This window comes from Opisthocomus hoazin, chromosome 16, assembly GCF_030867145.1.
Source record: "Opisthocomus hoazin isolate bOpiHoa1 chromosome 16, bOpiHoa1.hap1, whole genome shotgun sequence".
Classification (NCBI taxonomy): Eukaryota; Metazoa; Chordata; class Aves; order Opisthocomiformes; family Opisthocomidae; genus Opisthocomus; species Opisthocomus hoazin.
This window is the reverse complement of record NC_134429.1, coordinates 16,327,631-16,347,480: the sequence shown is the minus strand read 5'-3', so window position 1 is coordinate 16,347,480 and position 19,850 is coordinate 16,327,631. Positions and strand designations below refer to the sequence as shown.

At 61.0% G+C, this 19,850-nt stretch overlaps 2 protein-coding genes across 3 annotated transcripts; one reads left to right on the top strand and one right to left on the bottom strand.

Moving 5' to 3' along the window:
• Positions 1-738: 738 nt before the first annotated feature.
• C16H1orf50 (chromosome 16 C1orf50 homolog) lies at positions 739-11,035 on the bottom strand. 2 transcript variants are annotated; one of them, XR_012765692.1, is made up of 5 exons: positions 10,898-11,035; positions 9,753-9,839; positions 8,042-8,173; positions 6,570-7,324; positions 739-1,087 (listed from the first exon to the last, which is right to left on the bottom strand). XR_012765692.1 is itself a non-coding variant. In XM_075437446.1 (4 exons), the coding sequence occupies exons 1-4, from the start codon at positions 11,024-11,026 to the stop codon at positions 7,142-7,144; spliced, it is 531 nt and encodes a 176-aa protein (XP_075293561.1). In that variant the 5' UTR covers positions 11,027-11,035; the 3' UTR covers positions 739-7,141. The 2 variants fall into 2 exon arrangements, 1 of the variants encoding a protein (XP_075293561.1); XM_075437446.1 differs by having other exon boundaries at positions 739-7,324.
• Positions 11,036-11,298: 263 nt separating this feature from the next.
• Positions 11,299-19,811, top strand: P3H1 (prolyl 3-hydroxylase 1). The gene is made up of 15 exons (XM_075437541.1): positions 11,299-11,763; positions 12,351-12,503; positions 12,755-12,944; positions 13,438-13,569; positions 15,589-15,728; positions 16,453-16,542; positions 16,657-16,709; positions 17,065-17,186; positions 17,341-17,468; positions 17,575-17,670; positions 17,801-17,951; positions 18,534-18,651; positions 18,862-18,937; positions 19,104-19,244; positions 19,330-19,811. Exons 1-15 carry the CDS (start codon positions 11,305-11,307, stop codon positions 19,441-19,443), a joined length of 2,163 nt encoding a protein of 720 aa, XP_075293656.1. The 5' UTR covers positions 11,299-11,304; the 3' UTR covers positions 19,444-19,811.
• Positions 19,812-19,850: the final 39 nt, after the last annotated feature.

Sequence of the window (19,850 nt, the reverse complement as noted above, 5' to 3'; positions counted from 1 at the left end):
CGGGGGACCCCACAGCTTCACCCCCAAGCATGCAGCCCAGGGCCTGCGGGACACCCACCCTGCACCCCCATAGATGCACCCCAGGAAGGGGGGACCCCCACCCTGCACTCCCATGCATGTACCCCGGGGGCTGCAGGTCCCCCACCCTTCACCCCTGTGCATACACCCTGGGGAATAGGGGACCCCCACCCTATACCCCCACACATGTACCCCGGGGCATGGGGGACCCCCACCCTACACCGCAGGGCTGTGGGACCCCCACCCTGCACCCCGTATGTGCACCCCGGGGGATGGAGGACCGCCACCCTGCACTCCCTTACATACACCCTGGGGGCTGCGGGACCCCCACCCTGCACCCTGTACATGGATCCTGAGGGTTGGAGGACCCCCACCCTGTACCCCTGTGCATGTACCCTTGGGATTGGGGGATCCCCACCCTGCACTCCCATGCTTGCACCCCAGGGAATAGAGGACCCCCACCCTGTACCTCCGCGCAGGTACCCCAGGGGACGGAGGACCCCCACCCTACACCGCAGGCCTGCGGGACCCCCACCCCACACCCCCGTAAGTGCATCCTGGGGGATGGGGGACCCCCACCCTGCACCACCCCGCAGGCACCCAAGGGCTGCAGAAGCACACGGAGGCCCCAGCGTCCCCCCTACACGGTGCACGCGCTCCCTTCCATCACCGTTTCCAAATTCCCTCCATTTTTAATTCCTTTATGGATTTTATTTCCCCGCCGTGTGGAGCTGAAGCTGGAATAAAAGGGGTCAAAGAGTCCCAAACGGCTCGTGCTGGGAGACGACCCCGCAGTGCCGTGGGCGCTCGCAGGGGGCTGTAGCCAAACCCCCTTCAACCCCCCAAATCAAATATAAACTACCCATTGGGAACAAGAGCACAAGAGGACAACCTCTGGGTGCCGCCAGTTTGAAAAGCGGAGCCAAAACCTGGCCCGAAACAGAAAACTTGCTCGGAGCCAACTCGACTTTCCGCAGTCCGGGAGACCCTGCGGGTCTTGTCGCGCGGCTCGGGGAGGTGAGGCGGAAGCAGCAGGAGGCCTGCGGTGGGAAATCCCTGCTGTGGGCAGCTGAAAATCATAGAATCAGAATCACAGAATCACAGAAAGTTTTGGGTCAGAAGGGACCCCCAGAGGTCATCCAGTCCAACCCCCCCGCAGCGAGCAGGGACACTGCTAACGAGATCAGGCTGCTCAGAGCCCTGTCCAACCTGGTCTGGAATGTTTCCAGGGATGGGGCCTCCACCACCTCTCTGGGAAACCCATTCCAGTGTTTCACCACCCTCATTGTAAAGAATTTCTTCCTTATATCCAGCCTAAACCTACCCTGTTTTAGTTTAAAATCATTACCCCTCGTCCTGTCACTGCTGTCTCTACTAAACTGATTGTCCCCATCTTTCCTGTTGGCTCCCTTTAAGTACTGGAAGGCTGCAATCAGGTCTCCCTGGAGCCTTCTCTTCTCCAGGCTGAACAAGCCCAGCTCTCTCAGCCTGTCCTCCTAGGAGAGGTGCTCCAGCCCTCGGATCATTTTTATAGCTCTCCTTTGGATCCGCTCCAACAGTTCCACGTCCTTCGTGTGCTGAGGGCTCCAGAGCTGAACGCAGGACTCCAGGTGAGGTCTCACCAGAGCAGAGCAGAGGGGCAGAACCACCTCTCTCGACCTGCTGGCCACGCTTCTCCTGATGCAGCCCAGGACACGGTTGGCCCTCTGGGCTGCCAGCGCACATTGCCAGCTCATGTCCAGCCTTTCGTCTATCAGCACCCCCAAGTTCCTCTCGGCAGGGCTGCTCTCGATCCTTTCATCCCCCTTTCACCCAAAGAGGCTGAAAAAAGAAAACCCCTTATAGGTTTTTTTGCAGTGCCTGGCCCTGGGTTCGGTTCCTCCTGCAATTTGAGCACATCTGAGGGAGGTTTTCCCTCCCTCGGTTATCGTTCGTGCCGTCGAGCCCTTCAGAAATCCCCGTCTCGGGACCAGAAGGCGACCAGCAGGCTCGCGGCAGCCGTCGGGGTCAGCAAACGGCGGCTCTGAGGAGCACCCAGGAGCAGACGGGACGTTCTGAGCGTCTTCCTGCCGGCCCTTTTGAAGGAGCCCCGGCTTACGGGCACGTCCAGAGAGGGAGCGAAACACCGCTCCGCCCCGCGCTGATGGGGCCGGGAGCACATCTCTGTCCTCTCCTCCAAATATCGTCCGTCCCCGGGGATTTTGGAGCAAGCCATCGCCTTCAGGCCAGCGTCGCTGCTGCCCTGAGCACTCACAAAAAGGGAGAGCAATATTTACAGCACGAATTTTAAAGATGAAACCATGAATTGAAACAAAGTCTTGCAGGAGACCGCTGATTTTTACCCTCTTTATCCGGGAAATGCATTACGCGCTGCGGCGGGGACAGCAGCCGCGAGCCGGCGGCCTCGGGTCCTCGCTCCCTCCCTCCCTGGCCGTTCCTCCAAGCGAAGCAGCGGGCACGCGCTCGCCCGAACGAGAGGCTTGCAAACCACGCAGGAGCGCGGCGTGGCCCGTACCTCACCTGCGGACAGGCTCTGCCCTCCGGCACCGCGTCCCGCTGGCTCTTCCCAGCTGGTTTGGGGATGAAATCCCTGCCCCGTCAAGTGAAAAACCCGTAAAGGCAACGGCTCGGCAGAGGCTGAGACGAGCGGATGAGATCCTGAGCCTCAAGGGACGCGGGGAACCCTCCACTGAGCACCATCTCCTCGGTTCTCCAGAAACTCTTCCTCACTGCAGGCGTTGCATGAGGCTCCAGCTCATCTTTCTGCTCCATCTTCACAGGTTGGAAAAGACCTCTAAGATCATCAAGTCCAACCGTCACCCCAACCCCACCACGCCTGCTGAACCATGTCCCCAACTGCCACGTCCACACGTTTTTTGAACCCCTCCAGGGATGGGGACTCCACCACTGCCCTGGGCAGCCTGGTCCAAGGCCTGACCACTCTCTCAGGAAAGAAATTTTTCCTAACACCCAATCTGAACCTCCCCTGACACAGATTGAGGACATTTGCTTTCATCCTATCGCTGGTTCCTTGGGAGAAGAGACCAACCCCCGCCTCACTACACCCTCCTTTCAGGCAGTTGTAGAGAGCAAGAAGGTCTCCCCTCAGCCTCCTCTTCTCCAGACTACAGGAGATCCTCGCCCATTTTCCACAGGATGGGTTGCTCAGCTCTGCAGCAGCACCTTCTGGTACTTCTGACGTTGCCTCAGCTCTTTAATTAGCTCAAAACCAGCTGAGATGGCAGCACAAGACGTGTCGGGGGCACAGCTCCCCCCTTTCCAGCGTCACCTCCCTGTGCCGCAGCGGGGCCATTGCGCAGCCGCGTCCCCACTCCCCACAGAGCAGCGAGCACCGAGCACGAGCCCACCACCTCCACGTCTTCCCTCTGGACACCTTCTGCGTATTTTCACTCAAAGCCACGGTGGTTTTGCCCTTTTGGGGGAAATCCAAGAAAAAAAGCTTGCCAGAGCCCCAGGGAACTGCAGGACAACAGGGAGTGACGGGATGCGGAGGGTCAGGGGTGTCTGATGGAGGTGCAGGGAAGCCGGCGTGACATCCCACCGAAGGCGAGCACGTGGAATCACGAGCTACGGAGGGCTACGCAGACCACCCTGCTCCCCTCGCGTGTCGTTGTACGGATTGTCACTCTGAGGGTGACGGAGCCCTGGCCCAGGCTGCCCAGGGAGGCTGTGGAGTCTCCTTCTCTGGAGATATTCCAGCCCCGCCTGGCCGCGGTGCTGTGCAGCCTGCTCTGGGTGACCCTGCTTGGGCAGGGGGCTGGGCTGGGTGACCCACAGAGGGCCCTGCCAACCCCTGCCATTCCATGATTCTGTGATTTTAATGATGGGAAACAGGGATAAAACTGGGGCAGGAATCCCCTCCTCCCAGAGGAGCGTAAATCAACACACGTGAAGTGCTCTGATGTTGCTGTAATTAGCACCACGGCAAAGCCCATGCAGTAATTAACTTTCTCCTTTCCAAGTTAAGATTTAATAACACGCAGTAAAATAAGACCTGGGGCGATGAAACGAGCAGGGAAAAAACCCATCAAATTAGACACTTGTGACTCGATAGGGAATTAATTATACCCTGGTCTAATAATCATAATAATGCATCGGTTTTGCTCTGCCCTTGTGCTCCGAGTGAGGGAGGGTGAGCTGGGAAAAGGTTCCTGAGATGCCCCACACTGACACCGAGGAGCGGGTTTCTGCCAGCCGGAGGCTCGGCCGCCCTGGGATGGGGCTGAGCTACTGCAGGTGGAGAGTCCAGCGGAGGGCTACGAGGATGAGGAGGGGACTGGAGCATCTCACCTGCGAGGAGAGGCGGAGGGAGCTGGGCATGTTCAGCCTGGAGAAGAGAAGGCTGCCAGGGGACCTTAGAAATGCCTCGAAATATCTGCAGGGTGGGGGTCAGGAGGACGGGGCCAGACTCTTTCCAGTGGTGCCCAGCGACAGGACAAGGGGCAATGGGCACAAACTGAAGCAGAGGAAGCTCCAGCTGAAACCGAGGAAGAACTTCTTCCCTCTGAGGGTGACGGAGCCCTGGCCCAGGCTGCCCAGGGAGGCTGTGGAGTCTCCTTCTCTGGAGATATTCAAGCCCCCTCTGGACGAGATCCTGTGCAGCCTGGTCTGGGTGACCCTGCTTGGGCAGGGGGTTGGGCTGGGTGACCCACAGAGGTTCCTGCCAACCCCCAATAATCTGTGATTCTGTGAAGAAAAAAACGGGACAAAAAATATCCTGGGCTGCCGGGGAGCTGTCTCAAACCTCCCGTCCCTCTGCAATCCTAGCAGGGAACGGCTCTTCCCACGGGGAATCTGTGCTGCCAGCAGCCCCGAGTGTCTCCCAAGGCAACTCCTAGCGCATCCCAGGGGAGTGGGGACCAGGGGAGGGAGACCGGGCGCTGTGGCCTGCCAAAGGGGGAATAAACTGCAGTGATGGCAAGCCTAAATGATGGAACTGGTCCCCAGGGGTTTCTCAGGGATGCAAAGAGGTCCTTCCCCGCCTTGGCAGCGTCACTGCAGCACCTAACGCGAAGTAGGAGGTGCAGACATGGAGACACGTGAGTCAAGGGTGATGTGGGAGAACGGGGTGCTGCAGCATCCTCCTTTACAGGACACCCAAAGCCCTGCTGCCAGGAGGAGCAGGACATTCCGAGGACTCGGTGAGAGACAAACTGGAGAAGAGAAGGCTCCGGGGTGACCTTAGAGCAGCTGCCAGTACCTGAAGGGGCCGACAGGAAGGATGAAGAGGGGCTTCTCACAAGGGTGTGTAGGGATAGGACAAGGGGGAATGGCTCTAAACTAAAAGAGGGCAGACTTGGATGAGATATTGAGAAGAAATTGTTCACCATGAGGGTGGTGAAACACTGGAGCAGGCTGCCCAGAGAAGCTGTGGCTGCCCCCTCCCTGGCAGGGTTCAAGGCCAGGTTGGATGGAGCTCTGAGCACCCTGGGCTGGTGGAAGATGTCCCTGCTCACGGCAGGGGGGTTGGAACCAGATTATCTTCAAGGTCCCTTCCAACCCAAACCATTCTCTGATTCTACGAAATGAATCAATGCCAGAAAGGGAACACGGAGGTTCAGACGTGTTAAAGAGACTGTTTTGAGAGAGTATCCATGAACCCATCCAAGCCTGACACACAGACTTAGCCCCAATTGCGTCAAGCGTCACCCAGCAGAGCTGAAGGCAGCAGTGTCACCCCCGGCAGTGGGTAAGGAGAGATGGGGCAACGCCTGGGAAGGTCACTTGGGAGCTGAGCGACCACCTGGAACAAGCAAGCCCTCAGGAAGGTGAGTGACTGCACCCAAGGCCGTGCCACGGGGAACAGCGGACACCACTCTTCCACCACTCTTCCACCACCACCTCCGAAGTGAGAAGAGCCCAAATGCAAATGTGGGTGGAGGTGGTGCTTCTTGGTGGGCTCCATCAAGAAGCACCACCTCCACCCTTGGTAGCTCCAGACCCCAAGGTCACAATTCACCTTGCACAAATGGTCCCCAAACCTCACCCGTCGCCAGAGGAGAAGGCTACGGCCAGTGTGTGCGTGCAACGCCTTGAGCAGCACATAAGGTCCCTATCTTGTCGTCTCAGGGAGGTGAACAAGTTATGAGAGGATCCCACCAGATCTGACATTACATGCTAGGATCCAACCCGGACATCTCCCTCTCCATCAGTACAACCCCACCTCAGCTCCTCGCAGAGGAGCGGGTGAGCTCCTGGAGGAACCCTGTGCAGCTGGGCAGAGGGAGGACATGTCCTCAGCAGCTCTGAGCTTTGCCTCTCCCCGGTTCTTGGTGGAAAAAGAGAGGCTGGAGATGTCCTACCAGACCCACAAGCCACCGAGTCTCCTTGGTAAAGCCAAAGGGATGCTTGCCATGCAGACAGGACACAGGGCCTGTCTTGGAGGTACATCTGAGATCAAGGTTGATTTATTTTATTTCCTCCACTGCTCTGGCACAGAGGCATTCAGCGTGCCTGCACGTTCCTGTCTCACCCCGGCAGCTCAACCACTCGAAGCCAAGGAGAACGCGCGAGGACTGTGACACACCCACCTTCTGAAGGGCCCCTGAAGCCTGCACGGCACTTCTGAGGACGCTCTTCCCAGAGAAGAGAGCTCCAGGACACTCTGTGTGACAGAGTCCAGGGTTCAGACCAGCTGGGACAGAGACCAACAGACTCTGGTCACAACCAAACCCTTCTGCGCGGGGTTTCGACCGCTCTTCCCAGGCCACAGAGCTCCCTAAACGCCTCCGTCTTAACGAGGGGCAAAATCCAGCCCCGAGCTCGTTACCCGCCGCAGGCAGTCGCAGTGGGGAACACTGGAGCCGGACAGGTAGGACACGCTTTATAGCAGTATCACCTCCTCCCTGAGCGTTTTTGGGTTTTGCCCCAAGCCCCCTTGGAACTGACTCCGCCTCCTGCTGCAGCTTGGCCTAAGCCAAGGAAATCAATTACCAGAAAATCCAGTAAGACTGAATGCAGAATTAGTCTCGTTAAAGCACAGAGCAGGTACTGGCAGCAGCGGCATTTTTGTTTCGTGGTCTCTTTCTCTCCTCCGGCAGCGCGCGGCACGGCGTGTCCTCACGCAGGGACTCCGCTCGGGGGTCCCGCACGGTCACTGCTGTCACTTGGTCAGGCCCTGGAAGTTGGGCTCGGTGCACGGGGGCAGCGCTGCCTGCCGGCTCAGCAGCTTGTCCAGGACGTTTGTTTCAGCATCTCGTCTCTCAATATCCTCAAACGGAGTCCAGGACATGTCGTGCTGGAGCTTATAGGCACCAAGGAATTCGTGGGGACTGGTCCCCCATTCCTGGAGGGGAAAGGAGAGATTCACACCGCTGGCTCGGTTTCCCGGGGAGCTGGGCTGTCCCTCAGCCCAACCTCTGCCCATGCTGGACAGCCCTACCACCTCTGAAGCAGCCCCAGCTACGTGACCACCCCATTTTCTAATCTCTAAGCTCAACTAACACCAAGTCTAAGACCAGGCCAAGCTACGGTGCTGCTGACACAGGGAGCCTTGGGGATACAAGATCTCCCTTACCAGCACAGAGCTCCTCGACCTGCTCGAGGCTTTGCTCTGAAGCCTTCACCCTGCACACAAGCAAACGGGCAGCCTGGGAGGAGGATACCTCCAAGACCACCCCCACCAAGCTGCAGACAAACTGGCTCCTGGGCCCGAAGGCCGTGAGGAGACCGTACTGCTGGAGAGCCACACCGGACCGGGGACGCCCAGGGCATGTTCGCAGTCCTTCACTTCCAGAGGAAGAACTGCAGGGACCAAAAAGCAGAATTCAGGTCCACACCCCAAAGGTCTTCCTGCCCACCACCCACCAAGATCCAAGGGAGCTTCGTAACACGGCTCTTACACCAGGAGAGTAACTCAGGGCAAGGACAAACGCCAACTGAGCAGGGGCCAACAAACACCCCCATCAAGATGGTGCTTTTGTCTGAGGTCCAGAAGTGCCCGAGCACCAGAATTGGGGTTTTTTTTCCCCTCCCTGCTTCTTCACGGGCTGCTACCACCCACCTTAGGAGACAGGATGGAGAAGTATCGCTGGCCACTCTCTCGCCTGTACATGTAGTAAATGTTGCCTGGCTTCTTCACGAGGTTGCAGGCCACGTGGTGCAGATCAGCATCTCTGTTAGCTTCATCCAAGACCTAAAAAAACAAATTTAAAATTTCCACTCTTGAAAGAAAACAGCAGCACGCTATTGCCTCTCAGCCAGAGCCCGAGATACATCACTTGACACATCGCTCGTGAGGCCTTGTCCTCCCCGGAACATGTCTGGCTTCACGTGAAACATCTTTACTTGCCCCAGCAAGCAGATATTTTCCAAAGAGATACCATTTTCTCCAAGTTTCCCCTCTTAGCTGGACCTCAGAGCTCCTGCACCCCTCCACGGAGGTGGAGATACCACCAAGCATCAAGGAGCTCTTCACCACAGCCCCAGGTTCACCTCTGCTCCTGATCCCACCACGTGCTGGACTCATTCCTCGCCTCCACACACGGCTGCCGGGCCCTGAGGGCTTCCCCGCTGCGGTCCCCTGGGGAAGGGACAGCAAACAAAGGGGAATTCATGTCCCCGGCTCCACCAGCTGACTGCTCCTCAGCTCCGGCTCCACCAGTTAACGACGATATGACGTAGTGGCCTTGGTGGCAGCAGGCCAGCCGCAGTGACTGGCAGATCCTTTGCCACTCAGGCGCCGAGATTCCACCCCCAAGGGTGAAGTCTGAACTGAAGAGGACAGCGAGTCCCGCTGGGCTTGCTGCCAGAGCCACCTGCTCCAGCAAACGAGCTGGGACAGACTGGAGAGCCAAGCCCATCGTCAGGCAACAGCTCGTCTTCTCCCAGGGGCTGAGAGCCACATCATCACCCTGCTGCGATGAATCCTCCCCGGGAGCACAGCGCACACGCCGCAGCGGCAGGAGTCGTCTGTCCCAAAACCAGAATCACAGAATCATGACGGCTGGAAAAGACCTCTCAGGTCATCAAGTCCAACCATAAACCATGTGCTGAAGCGCCACGTCCACACGTTTCTTGAACCCCTCCAGCGATGGGGACTCCACCACTGCCCTGGGCAGCCTGGTCCAAGGCCTGACCGCTCTTTCTGTAAAGACATTTTTCCTAATAGCCAGCCTGAACCTCCCCTGACACAGCTTGAGGCCATTGCCTCTCGTCCTATTGCTGGCTACCTGGGAGAAGACACCAACCCCCCCTCACTGCACCCTCCTGTCAGGGAGCTGCAGAGAGCGAGAAGGTCTCCCCTCGGCCTCCTCTTCTCCAGACTGAACAGCCCCAGCTCCCTCAGCCGCTCCCCATCAGACTTGTTCTCCAGACCCCTCCCCAGCCTCATTGCCCTGCTCTGGACACGCTCCAGCCCCTCCATGTCCTGCTTGGAGTGAGGGGCCCAGAATCACCCCTCTGTCCTTCCTGACACCCAAGCTGCTTTGGACTGGCTGCCCTCGCTCCCCCGCTGTAGCAGAAGCCCTCCCTGATGCTCAGAGGACTCAGGGAAAGCACGAAAAACCTCCTCCCCTGTCCCCAGCTGATACCAGACAGCAAACCCTCGTTATTTTCCCACTGCATCTTCTCCGCTTGGCTTCTGGCCACGGCTCACACCCAGCGCACAGCTCTTCCCGAAGGTCTGGCAGTGAAGACAGACGCCATCCTCCCCCCCCTCACAAGCACGAGGCAACGAGCCTTCTGCCGCCCTCAGCTCGCGGACGCAGCCTCACCTTCCGAGCCTGCTCCTGCAGGTACCGGATCTGCTCGGCGATGACGGTCAGTTTATTGCAGGCGTTCGCCCGGACGAAGTCACCCGCCTGCGAGGAATCACAGAATGTTCGGGGTTGGAAGGGACCTCTGGGGGTCCTCTGGTCCAACCCCCCTGCCAAAGGAGGAAGAACAAGGTTTGGTCGGGATGGGGAAAAGCCACGGCCCTTTGGACCTCGCTGTGCTGGGTGGGAGCGGAACCGGAGCCGCGGCGGCCGTGGCCTCCCTCGAGGCTTTGCTGGGGTGGTGGGTGGTGCAGGAGCTGCCCCGTGTGTGGCTGAGGGCCATGGGGTGACAGCCCCGGAGCAGGGCCCCGGCACTGGGAGCTGCCTGGACACACTGGGTGGCAGCAGAAGGGAGCAGCAGGACGTACTGGGAGGCACTGGTGTGGACCGAGAGGTAATGGGGTGCACTGGGAGGAGGCAGTAGGACTTACAGGGAAGCACTGAGGTGGGCTGAGAAGCTCTGGGGGACATACTGGGCTAGGACATAGTACTGGAAGGCAGCAGGATGTACTCGGAGGCACTGGGGGGATAGTTGAACATACTGGGAGACGCTGGGATGGGCTGTGAGGCACTGGGATGGACTGGGAGGCACTGAAAGGGGAACAGGACATAACAGGAGGCGCCGGGATGGACTGGGAGAGCGGGTGGTAGGACACACCTGGACACACTGGGGTGGACTAAAGGCAGTGGGACGTACTGGGAGGCAGCAGAGCATACTGGGGTGGACTGGGAGCTCAGTGGGATGTTCTGGGAGGCACTGGGGGGCACAGCGGGAAGCACTGAGGAGCAATGGGAGGTACTGGAAGCACAAATGGCGCGGCCCACTGGGGAACACAGGAAGGTACTGGGAGGCACACGGGGATACTGGAGGGCACTGGGGCATACTGGGAAGGGACAATGGGATACGGTTGGAGGCACCACGGACCACACTGGGAAGCCGCCGGGGACACCGGAGGGCAGCCGGACGCACTGGGAAGCCCCGGGGTGGCCGCCGGCTGAGGAGGCCCCGGAGACGGCCGGGAGGCAGCGGGACACCGGGTACCCGCACGGCCCCGGGCCCGGCTCGGCCTCCGCCGACCCCGCCGCCGGGGCCCGGCCCTCACCTGCTGCACCTGCCGGGCCAGGGCCACCAGGTCCCCGGGGTCCCCGACGCGGGCGGCGCGGCCGGCGCTGCCCTCCACCAAGGCCAGGCCCTCGCAGCCTCCCGCCTCCGCGTCGCCCTCCGCCGCCATCACCGTCCCGCCACGCCCCGCCCCTTCCGCCCAGCGAAGCGGGGCTTCCGCTGCAGGGCGGGGCTTCGGGCAGGCAGCGGGGAGGGGCTACAGCCACAGCGCCTTACGGGCGCTGATTGGTGAGGAGAGGGAGGGGCGGGAGAGGGGGCGAGGCTAGGTGGGAGAGGGCGTGCCGGGGCGGGAGGAGGCGGGGCGCGGAGCGCTCCGGTGCCCGGTTACTGGGGGCGGGGCGAGGCGGGCGCGGGGCGGGGCCGGGCGCGCGGCCCCGAGGCTCGGCTATGGCGCTGCGCGCCCTGCTGCCGGTGCTAGCGCTGCTGGCGCGGGCGGCGACCCCACCGGGGCCGGTACCGGGGCCGCTACCGGCCGACCCCCCGCTGCCGGCCCAGCCCCCGGACGCTCTGTTCGCCGCCGGTGCCGAGGCGTACGCTCGGGGCGACTGGCCCGCCGTGGTGCTGCAGATGGAGCGGGCGCTGCGGGCCCGGGCGGCCGTGCGCTCCCGGTTGGTCCGGTGCCGCCTGCGCTGCGCCAACGCCACGGCCGGACCGGCGGAGGGTACCGAGCCCCAGCCCGACCCGGTACTCCGGGACCTCCTGTTCTTCCGGGGGCTGCTTCGGCGGGCCGCCTGCCTGCGGGGCTGCGGGCCGGCGGAGCCCTCCCGGTACCGGCTGGGCGACGAGCTGGACCGGGAGTTCGCCAAGCGCAGCCCCTACAACTACCTCCAGGTCGCCTATTTCAAGGTACCGGGACCGGCGGCGGGACCGGAGGGGGGAGGGGTGGGATTGGCGGTCCCGGGGCTGCGGGAGCGGGAAGGGGCGGGGCGCGTCCCGGGGCGGGGGGAGCCGGGGTGGGCGGGATGCCCGGAGGGATCCCGGGACCGGGAAAGGGAGTTGGGACCGAGGGAACCGGGCGGCGGCGATCCTGGGGGGGGGTGATCCCGGGGCGGGGGGAGTCCCGGGGAGGGGGGGAGTCCCGGGAATTGGGGGGTCCCCGGGGATGGGGGGGTCCCGAGGATGGGGGGATCCGGGGCGGGGGGGGGGAGGGGGCGGGTCCCGGGAGCCCGGAGGGGTCCAGTTGTCCGCCCCGGCGGGGTGAGGGGTGTGGGAGGGACGGCGGCCCCGGGCCCTGCCCGCCCCCTCCCCCGGTCCCCCCCCCCGCATTGCCACGTCGGAGCTCGCCGGAGCCGCCCCCGTCCCCGCCCTCCGTCTCGGCCGCTGGACCCCCCCCCCTCCCCCGCCACCGCGATGCCCCGGGACGGGGGTCCCCTCCGCACCTCCCGGGGGGGTCTGGCGGCCGTCTCACCCCGCGCCCACCCGGGCCCCCCCAGATGAACCGGCCGGCGCAGGCGGCGGCGGCGGCGCACACCTTCTTCGTCGCCAACCCCGGGCACCAGGAGATGAGGCAGAACCTGGAGTACTACCAAGCCATGGCGGGCGTCCGCGAGGACGACTTCACCGACCTGGAGGCCAAACCCCACCTGGTGAGACCCCCCCCACCCCCCGATCTGTCCGTGTCCCCCCCGCCTTGGGCACCCCCTCCCAGAACACCCATCCGCTGCCGGACCTCGGTGGGGGGGTCGCACTGTGGCTGTTGGCTTGGCGAGCTCCCGAGATGCCACCTTGGTGCTGGAGGTCCGTCCCCACCCCATGGGGTCAGGGCACCCCGGGTGCTCCGTCAGAGGGAGCGGGACGTTGAGCCCCCCCCATCCCATCATTTCTGATCCCTCTGCAGAGCGAGTTTCGGCTCGGCATCCGGTTTTACACGGAGGAGCAGCCGGCTGCTGCCATCCTGCACCTGGAGAAGGCACTGGAGGAGTATTTTGTGGCGGACGCCGAGTGCCGGGTGCTCTGTGAGGGACCCTACGACTACGAGGGCTACAACTACCTGGAGTACAACGCGGACCTTTTCCAGGCGATCACAGGTGGGAGCTGCCTCAAGAGCTGGGGAGAATCCTTGGGGGGGGGGGGATGGTCCACAGAGAGGTCCCCAAAGACCTGGGGTGGGTCCCCAAAGACCTGGGGGTGGTGGATCCCCAAAGAGGGCAAACCCCATCCTAGGTTTCGCTAGGAGGAGCGTGGCCAGTGAGTGGCAGGAAGTGTTTGTCCTCACTCACTGCTGAGGGTGATGCCCAGGAACCCCCCAGATTCCAGAGTAATGTGGAGAAACAGGAGAGGGACCATCAGAGGGTCACCAGGACGCAAGGGTGGGAGGCTCAGGATGGTCACTCCTTCCCCGGAGAGCAGCACAGCCCCAGTCACGCAGAGGTGGGCGACCACCATCCTTGAGGCTTTCTACCAACAAGAATCTGCCAACAGCCCTGTGGCGAGCAGGAGGTTGGAGTGGAGACCCCTCAAGGTCCCGTCTACCAGCCCTTGGGTGACCACGTGCGGTGACACGGGGTTTTTCTCCACCAGATCACTACATGCAGGTGCTGAGCTGCAAGCAGGGCTGCGTTACGGAGCTGGCCTCGCAGCCCGGCCGGGAGAAGCCCTTGGAGGATTTCCTGCCCTCGCACTTCAACTACCTGCAGTTTGCCTACTACAACAGTAAGCAGCTCGTTGCCCCATCCTTGGTTGGCCACGGGCACTGGACATCGTGGTCTGCACCAGCCGTTCTTCGCGGGCAGAAATCATAGACTCACAGAATGATTTGGGTTGGGAAGGAACCTTCAAAGATCATCTAGTCCAACCCAAGATGCAGGGGCATCTAGCGCTAGATCAGGTTGCTCAAAGCCCTGTCCAACCTGACCTCGAACACTTGCCGTGATGGGGCATCCGCAGCTTCTCTGGGCAACCTGTTCTGCTGTCTCACCACCTTGATCATGAAAAATTTCCTCCTGTTGGCCAACCTAAACTCACCTTCTTTCAGTTGAGGTCTGTTGCCCCTTGTCCTGTCACTGCAAGCCTTGGTAAAAAGTTGTCTCCATCTTTCTTGTAAGCCCCCTTTATCTGTGGAAAGGCCACATTTAGGTCTCCCTGGAGCCTTCTCTTCCCCAGGCCTAACAACCCCAACTCTCAGCCTTTCCTCGTAGGAGAGGTGTTCCAGCCCTCGGATCATTGTTGTGGCCCAACTCTGGACCCGCTCTAACAGGTCCCTGTCCTTGTGTGCTGTGGACCCCAGAGCTGGACGCACTTACTCCAGGTGGGATCCATGAGGATGGTGTAGAGGGGGAGCATCACCTCCCTCGACCAGCTGGCCCTGCTTCTTGGGATGCAGCCCAGGATACTCTTGGCTTTCTGGGCTGCGACCGCACATTGCCGGCTCATGTCCTATTTTTCATCCACCAGTACCTCCAAGTCGTTCTCCACAAGGCTGCCCTAAACCCATCCATTCCCCAGTCTTTACTGACACTGGTGCAGGACCTTCCACTTGACCTTGTTGATCTTCGTGAGGTTCACACGGCCCCGCTCCTCCAGCCTGAGGAGCTACTGGAGAGAGTCCAGCGAGGGCTACGAGGATGATGAGGGGACTGGAGCATCTCTCCTACGAGGAGAGGCTGAGGGAGCTGGGCTTGTTTAGCCTGGAGAAGAGAAGGCTGAAAGGGGACCTTAGAAATGCCTCTAAATATCTGCAGGGTGGGCGTCAGGAGGATGGGGCCAGACTCTGTTCAGTGGTGCCCAGCGACAGGACAAGGGGCAACGGGCACAAACTGAAGCAGAGGAAGCTCCAGCTGAACCCGAGGAAGAACTTCTTCCCTCTGAGGGTGACAGAGCCCTGGCCCAGGCTGCCCAGGGAGGCTGTGGAGTCTCCTTCTCTGGACATATTCCAGACCCACCTGGACACGGTGCTGTGCAGCCTGCTCTGGGTGACCCTTCTTGGGCAGGGGGTTGGACTGGGTGACCCACAGAGGTCCCTGCCAACCCCGACCATGCTGGGATTCTGTGAAATGTGCCACAGGAGAGCTGGGTCTTGCTGCGCCTGGTTGCAAGAACCCTCCACGTCACTTTAGATGCTGAATTCCTGGGCAACTTTGCTTTCCGAGTGAAACAACAACCTAGAGAAGCATTTGGTTTTTCTTCTGTCAGCTGTCCACCTCTTGCTCCAAACCACGGAGACACCCTCCCCCTCCAGAACACTTAGTTATAACCCAGGCAAATATACCCGATTTTGGTTTTGAGTCACCTCTTTAGAAAAAATCTAAACTGTTTCTGTGCAAATTTCTCCAAAAGGGGAGGGGAAAAAAGTGAAGTCCAAGAAGATCGAAAAGTTGCAACCCTGTAGATGGAGGTGGGTCAGGGTGCTCCAGTGGCTGAAAATTGCAGGTTAGCCTGGAAGTGGTTGCCTCTTGCTGTCTCGAAATAGCCTTCAAGATGTTTTCTGAGCAAGAAAATGACCCAAGCAAGCGGCCCTGTTTTCTGGTGAGATGATGTCCGGAGGCAGGAGAGCGCCTCAGACTCTTAATTTTGCCTTTTTGTCAGGAGTAGTCGATGCTCCAGGGTATCTGCTCTACTCGGGAGACCCTTTGGAGAACAACAAGGACTTTCTCCCTTGTTTCTCCTCCTTATCCATGTTTGCTCTGTCTCTGATGCGCTTGGACTTGCCGTAACAGCCCCGCTTCTCTGCAGATGGGAATTATGAAAAAGCCATTGAATGCGCCAAAACCTACTTGCTCTTCTTCCCAAACGACGAGGTGATGAACCAGAATTTGGCCTATTACACCGCTGTCCTGGGGGAGAACCTGGCAGGACCCATCCAGCCCCGAGAGGTGAGCGACCGGCTGGGATGAGCCCTGCAAGGGACGTTTCCTCCCCTCCCTTTGCGGAGGTTTTTGGGGTCTGCTCTGGACGGGTCTGCTCTGGACCAGCCACCCTTCGGTGACAAGATGGAGAGGAATGGCTGGGTGCAAGACCCAACAAGGTGGAGTATAGCTGAGAGACTGAAAGGCATCACTGGCAAAGTGTCTTTGGCCAAGTGAAGGCTTGATGGTTTGCACAAGTGGACCAGCTCTTGTGGGAGAGGTCTACGAGAGGCAGATGGACAGACTTTTTAGGAGGATCTGAGCCCACCTCTGCTGCACAATTCCACAACTGAAGTGAAATTGCTTGAAAAAGAAAGGATTTGGGCTTTAAAATAGCTGGACCTGGATGCTCGGGTGCTGCCTGGGTGGTGGTAGGCAGGGATGGAGGTCTCTGCCCCACATCACCTGGAGTAGGGAAGGGAATCTGCTTCTGAAGTGCTTCCTGCAGGAGGGACACACGTGTGCCTCTGTCTCTCCTGGACCTGTGTCCTCACACAGGACAGGGAAGTTCATGCAGGATGGGGAAAGCCACTTGCTTCCCGGCTGCCAGAGGGACGGGGAAACCGGGGCTGCGGGTCTGGAGCAAGGACCGCGGGAATGATGTAAACCCTGCGCTCTCCTGCCCTCGCTCGGGGTCTTTCCAAAGCCCTCGTGCCATGCCCTCACCCCGTCCCTCTGCCCCTCGCCACAGGAGATCCAGACGTACCGCCAGCGAAGCCTGATGGAGAAGGAGCTGCTCTTCTTCAGCTACGATGTCTTCGGCATCCCCTTCGTGGACCCGGTGAGTGGTGCTGGACCAGGCTGGATGCGGTGGCGGGGTGGGAAGGCGATGAGGCATTTGCATCCCAGCCAGATCCTTGTCCAGCTCCTGAGGTTGTTGTTCTTCTGACTGCAGGACACATGGACACCCGAAGAGGTGATACCAAAAAGACTGCGAGAGAAACAGAAGTGAGTGCTCTCCCAAGCTGATGGCCAAGCCTACCTGACACAGGGGACCGGTGGGACGTACCCCTCTCCCTCCATGGGGTTTGGGCCAAAGGCCATGGCCATGGAGCTGCTGCCAGGGAGGTTTTTTGATGCTGGGGCTGGAAGAGGCTGCTGGAGGGCAGAACTTTGCTCCCCATCGGCCCTTGGGGTGATGGGTTTGGGTAGGTCATCCCAAGTGGCTCAGAAGGAGTGATGTGTTGAGATGACTTTGTCCAGCCTTGGGCTTTGTCTCCGGCCCCTGGAGACAACTTGTCCTGCCCTTGTCCCTGACATGGGGACAGCGGGGCGGCATTGCTGATGGCTGCCGTGTGCCCAGGGTGGAGCGGGAGACGGCGGCGCGTATCTCGGAGGAGATCGGCAACCTCATGAAGGAGATCGAGACGCTGGTGGAGGAGAAGGCCAAGGAGTCTGCCGATATGAGCAAGTTCATCCGAGAAGGTGCGGAGGGCTGGGAGGGGAGGCGGGATGGGGACCTCCATGTCCCCACTGCCAGCTCGCGGTCCTTCCACATGGATGGTGGCAGGAGCACCCACTGTACCCCAGGGTTGGTCGCACCCATCCCTGTGTCCTCCTGATCCCGTTTGTGCCACAGGTGGTCCCTTGGTGTACGAAGGAGCCAGTGTCACCATGAACTCCAAGACCCTGAACGGCTCCCAGCGCGTCGTGGTGGACGGGGTCCTTTCCGCCGAGGAGTGCCGGGAGCTGCAGAGACTCACCAACGTGAGCGCAGGGACGGGAGGAGCGGGCAGGGATGGGGCCGGGGATGCCGAGGGGTCCCATCCTGCCACTCGGAAGCTGGACCAGTAACACCGATTGGGCTTTGCAGGCAGCTGCCTCCGCCGGGGACGGCTATCGTGGAAAGACCTCTCCTCACACCCCCAGCGAGACCTTCTACGGCGTGACCGTGCTCAAGGCCCTCAAGGTGAGGGTGGCTGCGGGGAGGGGGGAGAAGCAGGCTGTGGAAGCAAGGATGGTGGGGTTGAGGGCAGGCAGCTGCCCGTGCTTGCCCAGCCAGCCTGGGGCTGAGCCCGTGTCCTCTCCATCCCCTGCAGCTGGGCCAGGAGGGCAAGGTGCCCCTGCAGAGCGCCTACCTCTACTACAACGTGACGGAGAAGGTGCGGCACATGATGGAGTCTTACTTCCGCCTGGAGGTCCCACTCCACTTCTCCTACTCCCACCTGGTGTGCCGCACGGCCATTGATGGTGAGCATGGCCTCGGAGAAGCACAACCCGAGGAGAAACAAGTCTCCTCCAGCTTCTCATCCTGTCTGGGTCCTCTCCCAACAGCTGAGGTGGTCTGGTCTCAGACCTTTCCTTGGAGACCTCCTTGCTGCTCGCCAACCTGGGTCCTCTCCCAACAGCTGGGATGGTCTGGTCTCAGACCTTTCCTTGGAGTCCTCCTTGCTGCTCCCCAACCTGCTCTTTTTCCCAAAAGGAAGGTGTGAGGAGCTTGTCCCTAAGCCCGGTTTGGGGGGATGAGCGGCTCTGTTGGTTGCCTCCAAGGAGGCAGGTGGCTTCGTGCCATGCAGGGTTTCAGCACTTGGAGGCATTTGGGATTGGGTGCTGGGAGAGACTGTGCCTGGAGGGCCATGGAGATGCCATGGGACAAGTCAGTGGAGGCTTTTGCCACCCAAATGGCCTCTCATGCTCCATGCTCCAGCAAGTGGCAGGGCTTTAGGCTACAGATGACTTTCTTGTCACCTCCAAGCACATGGTGCTTGGGGACAGACCCCGGCCCTGCAGGGACAAAGGGGTCCTTACGTGCCAGGTCTCGTTCCACCCTAGAGAAGCAAGAAGGCCGGAATGACAACAGCCACGAGGTTCATGTGGACAACTGCATCCTCAACGCGGAGGCCCTGGTGTGTGTGAAGGAACCTCCAGCCTACACCTTCCGGGATTACAGGTACGGGTGCTGTCTATCAGCCAGAGCTTCCCCACCTGAGGGCACCGTGACGTGGTGGCACCTGGGTTGGGAGGAGCAGGGTGGGAGGGCAACCCAGCTGGGCTCTGCTGCCTCTGGCTCTTGCCGTGGTGTTGGGGGAGCTCCAGACTCACCTGCTTGCTGGAGCTATGGTGATGGTTGCCACCTCTGCTTGTCCCCTGCTTCCTTTAGTGCCATCCTCTACCTCAATGGGGACTTTGAAGGAGGAGCTTTCTACTTCACCGAGCTGGATGCCAAGACCGAGACCGTAAGTAGCTCAACTCCTTGAGGATCCGTGCACAGCACCAAACCCAGCTCCTGCTTGCTGGCCCCATCCCCTGTGCCACCGCGAGGGACGGAGTCGGGTTGGGGGAGACCAACTCATCCCCCTGCCCACCGGCTGCGTCCTGACCGGGGTCTCCCGTCCGTCGCAGGCAGAGGTTCGGCCGCAGTGCGGCCGTGCCGTGGGCTTCTCCTCCGGCGCGGAGAACCCCCACGGGGTGAAGGCCGTGACCAAGGGCCAGCGCTGCGCCATCGCTCTCTGGTTCACCCTGGACCCGCGGCACAGCGAGCGGGTAAGCTCCCTCCCCGGCAGCGGTGGGGGAGGGGTTGTCTGGGGGGGACGGTGGCCGTGCTTATCGCCGTGGGTCTGCCCCACAGGAGCGCGTGCAGGCGGATGACCTGGTCAAGATGCTTTTTGGCACGGAAGAGGGGGATTTGCTGCCGGAGCGGGAACCGCCGGCTGCTGTCGCGGCGGGGAAGGACGAGCTGTGACATCCCGCGCGGGGACCAGGACATCCCAGCTGGGACCAGTGACACCAGCACTGCGGCTTCGGGCTGCTCGGCCGTGGGGCCGCCGGACGGGACCCCCCTCCACCCCCGGACAACGTGGGGTGGGGAGCTGGGGGCTGCCCTGCGCCCCTCCCCGCGGCATCCAGCATCCCCGGCAGAGCTGACCTGGGGGTATCGCCGAGACTCGGGGTGGGGGGGGGTGACATGGGGGACAAGGGGGGGGTGCTGTTTGAGGGGGGGAGGACTCGGTGCCCCGGCAGCAGACGCGTGCCTTTCCGCTCGGCTGAACCTGCGGCTATTTAAGTGCCTTCTGCAGAAAATGGGGGAATAAAGGCGGGGTTTTTTTCTAAGCAGTCGCTCGCTGGGCAGGGGGCTGGAGGCTGCTGTGC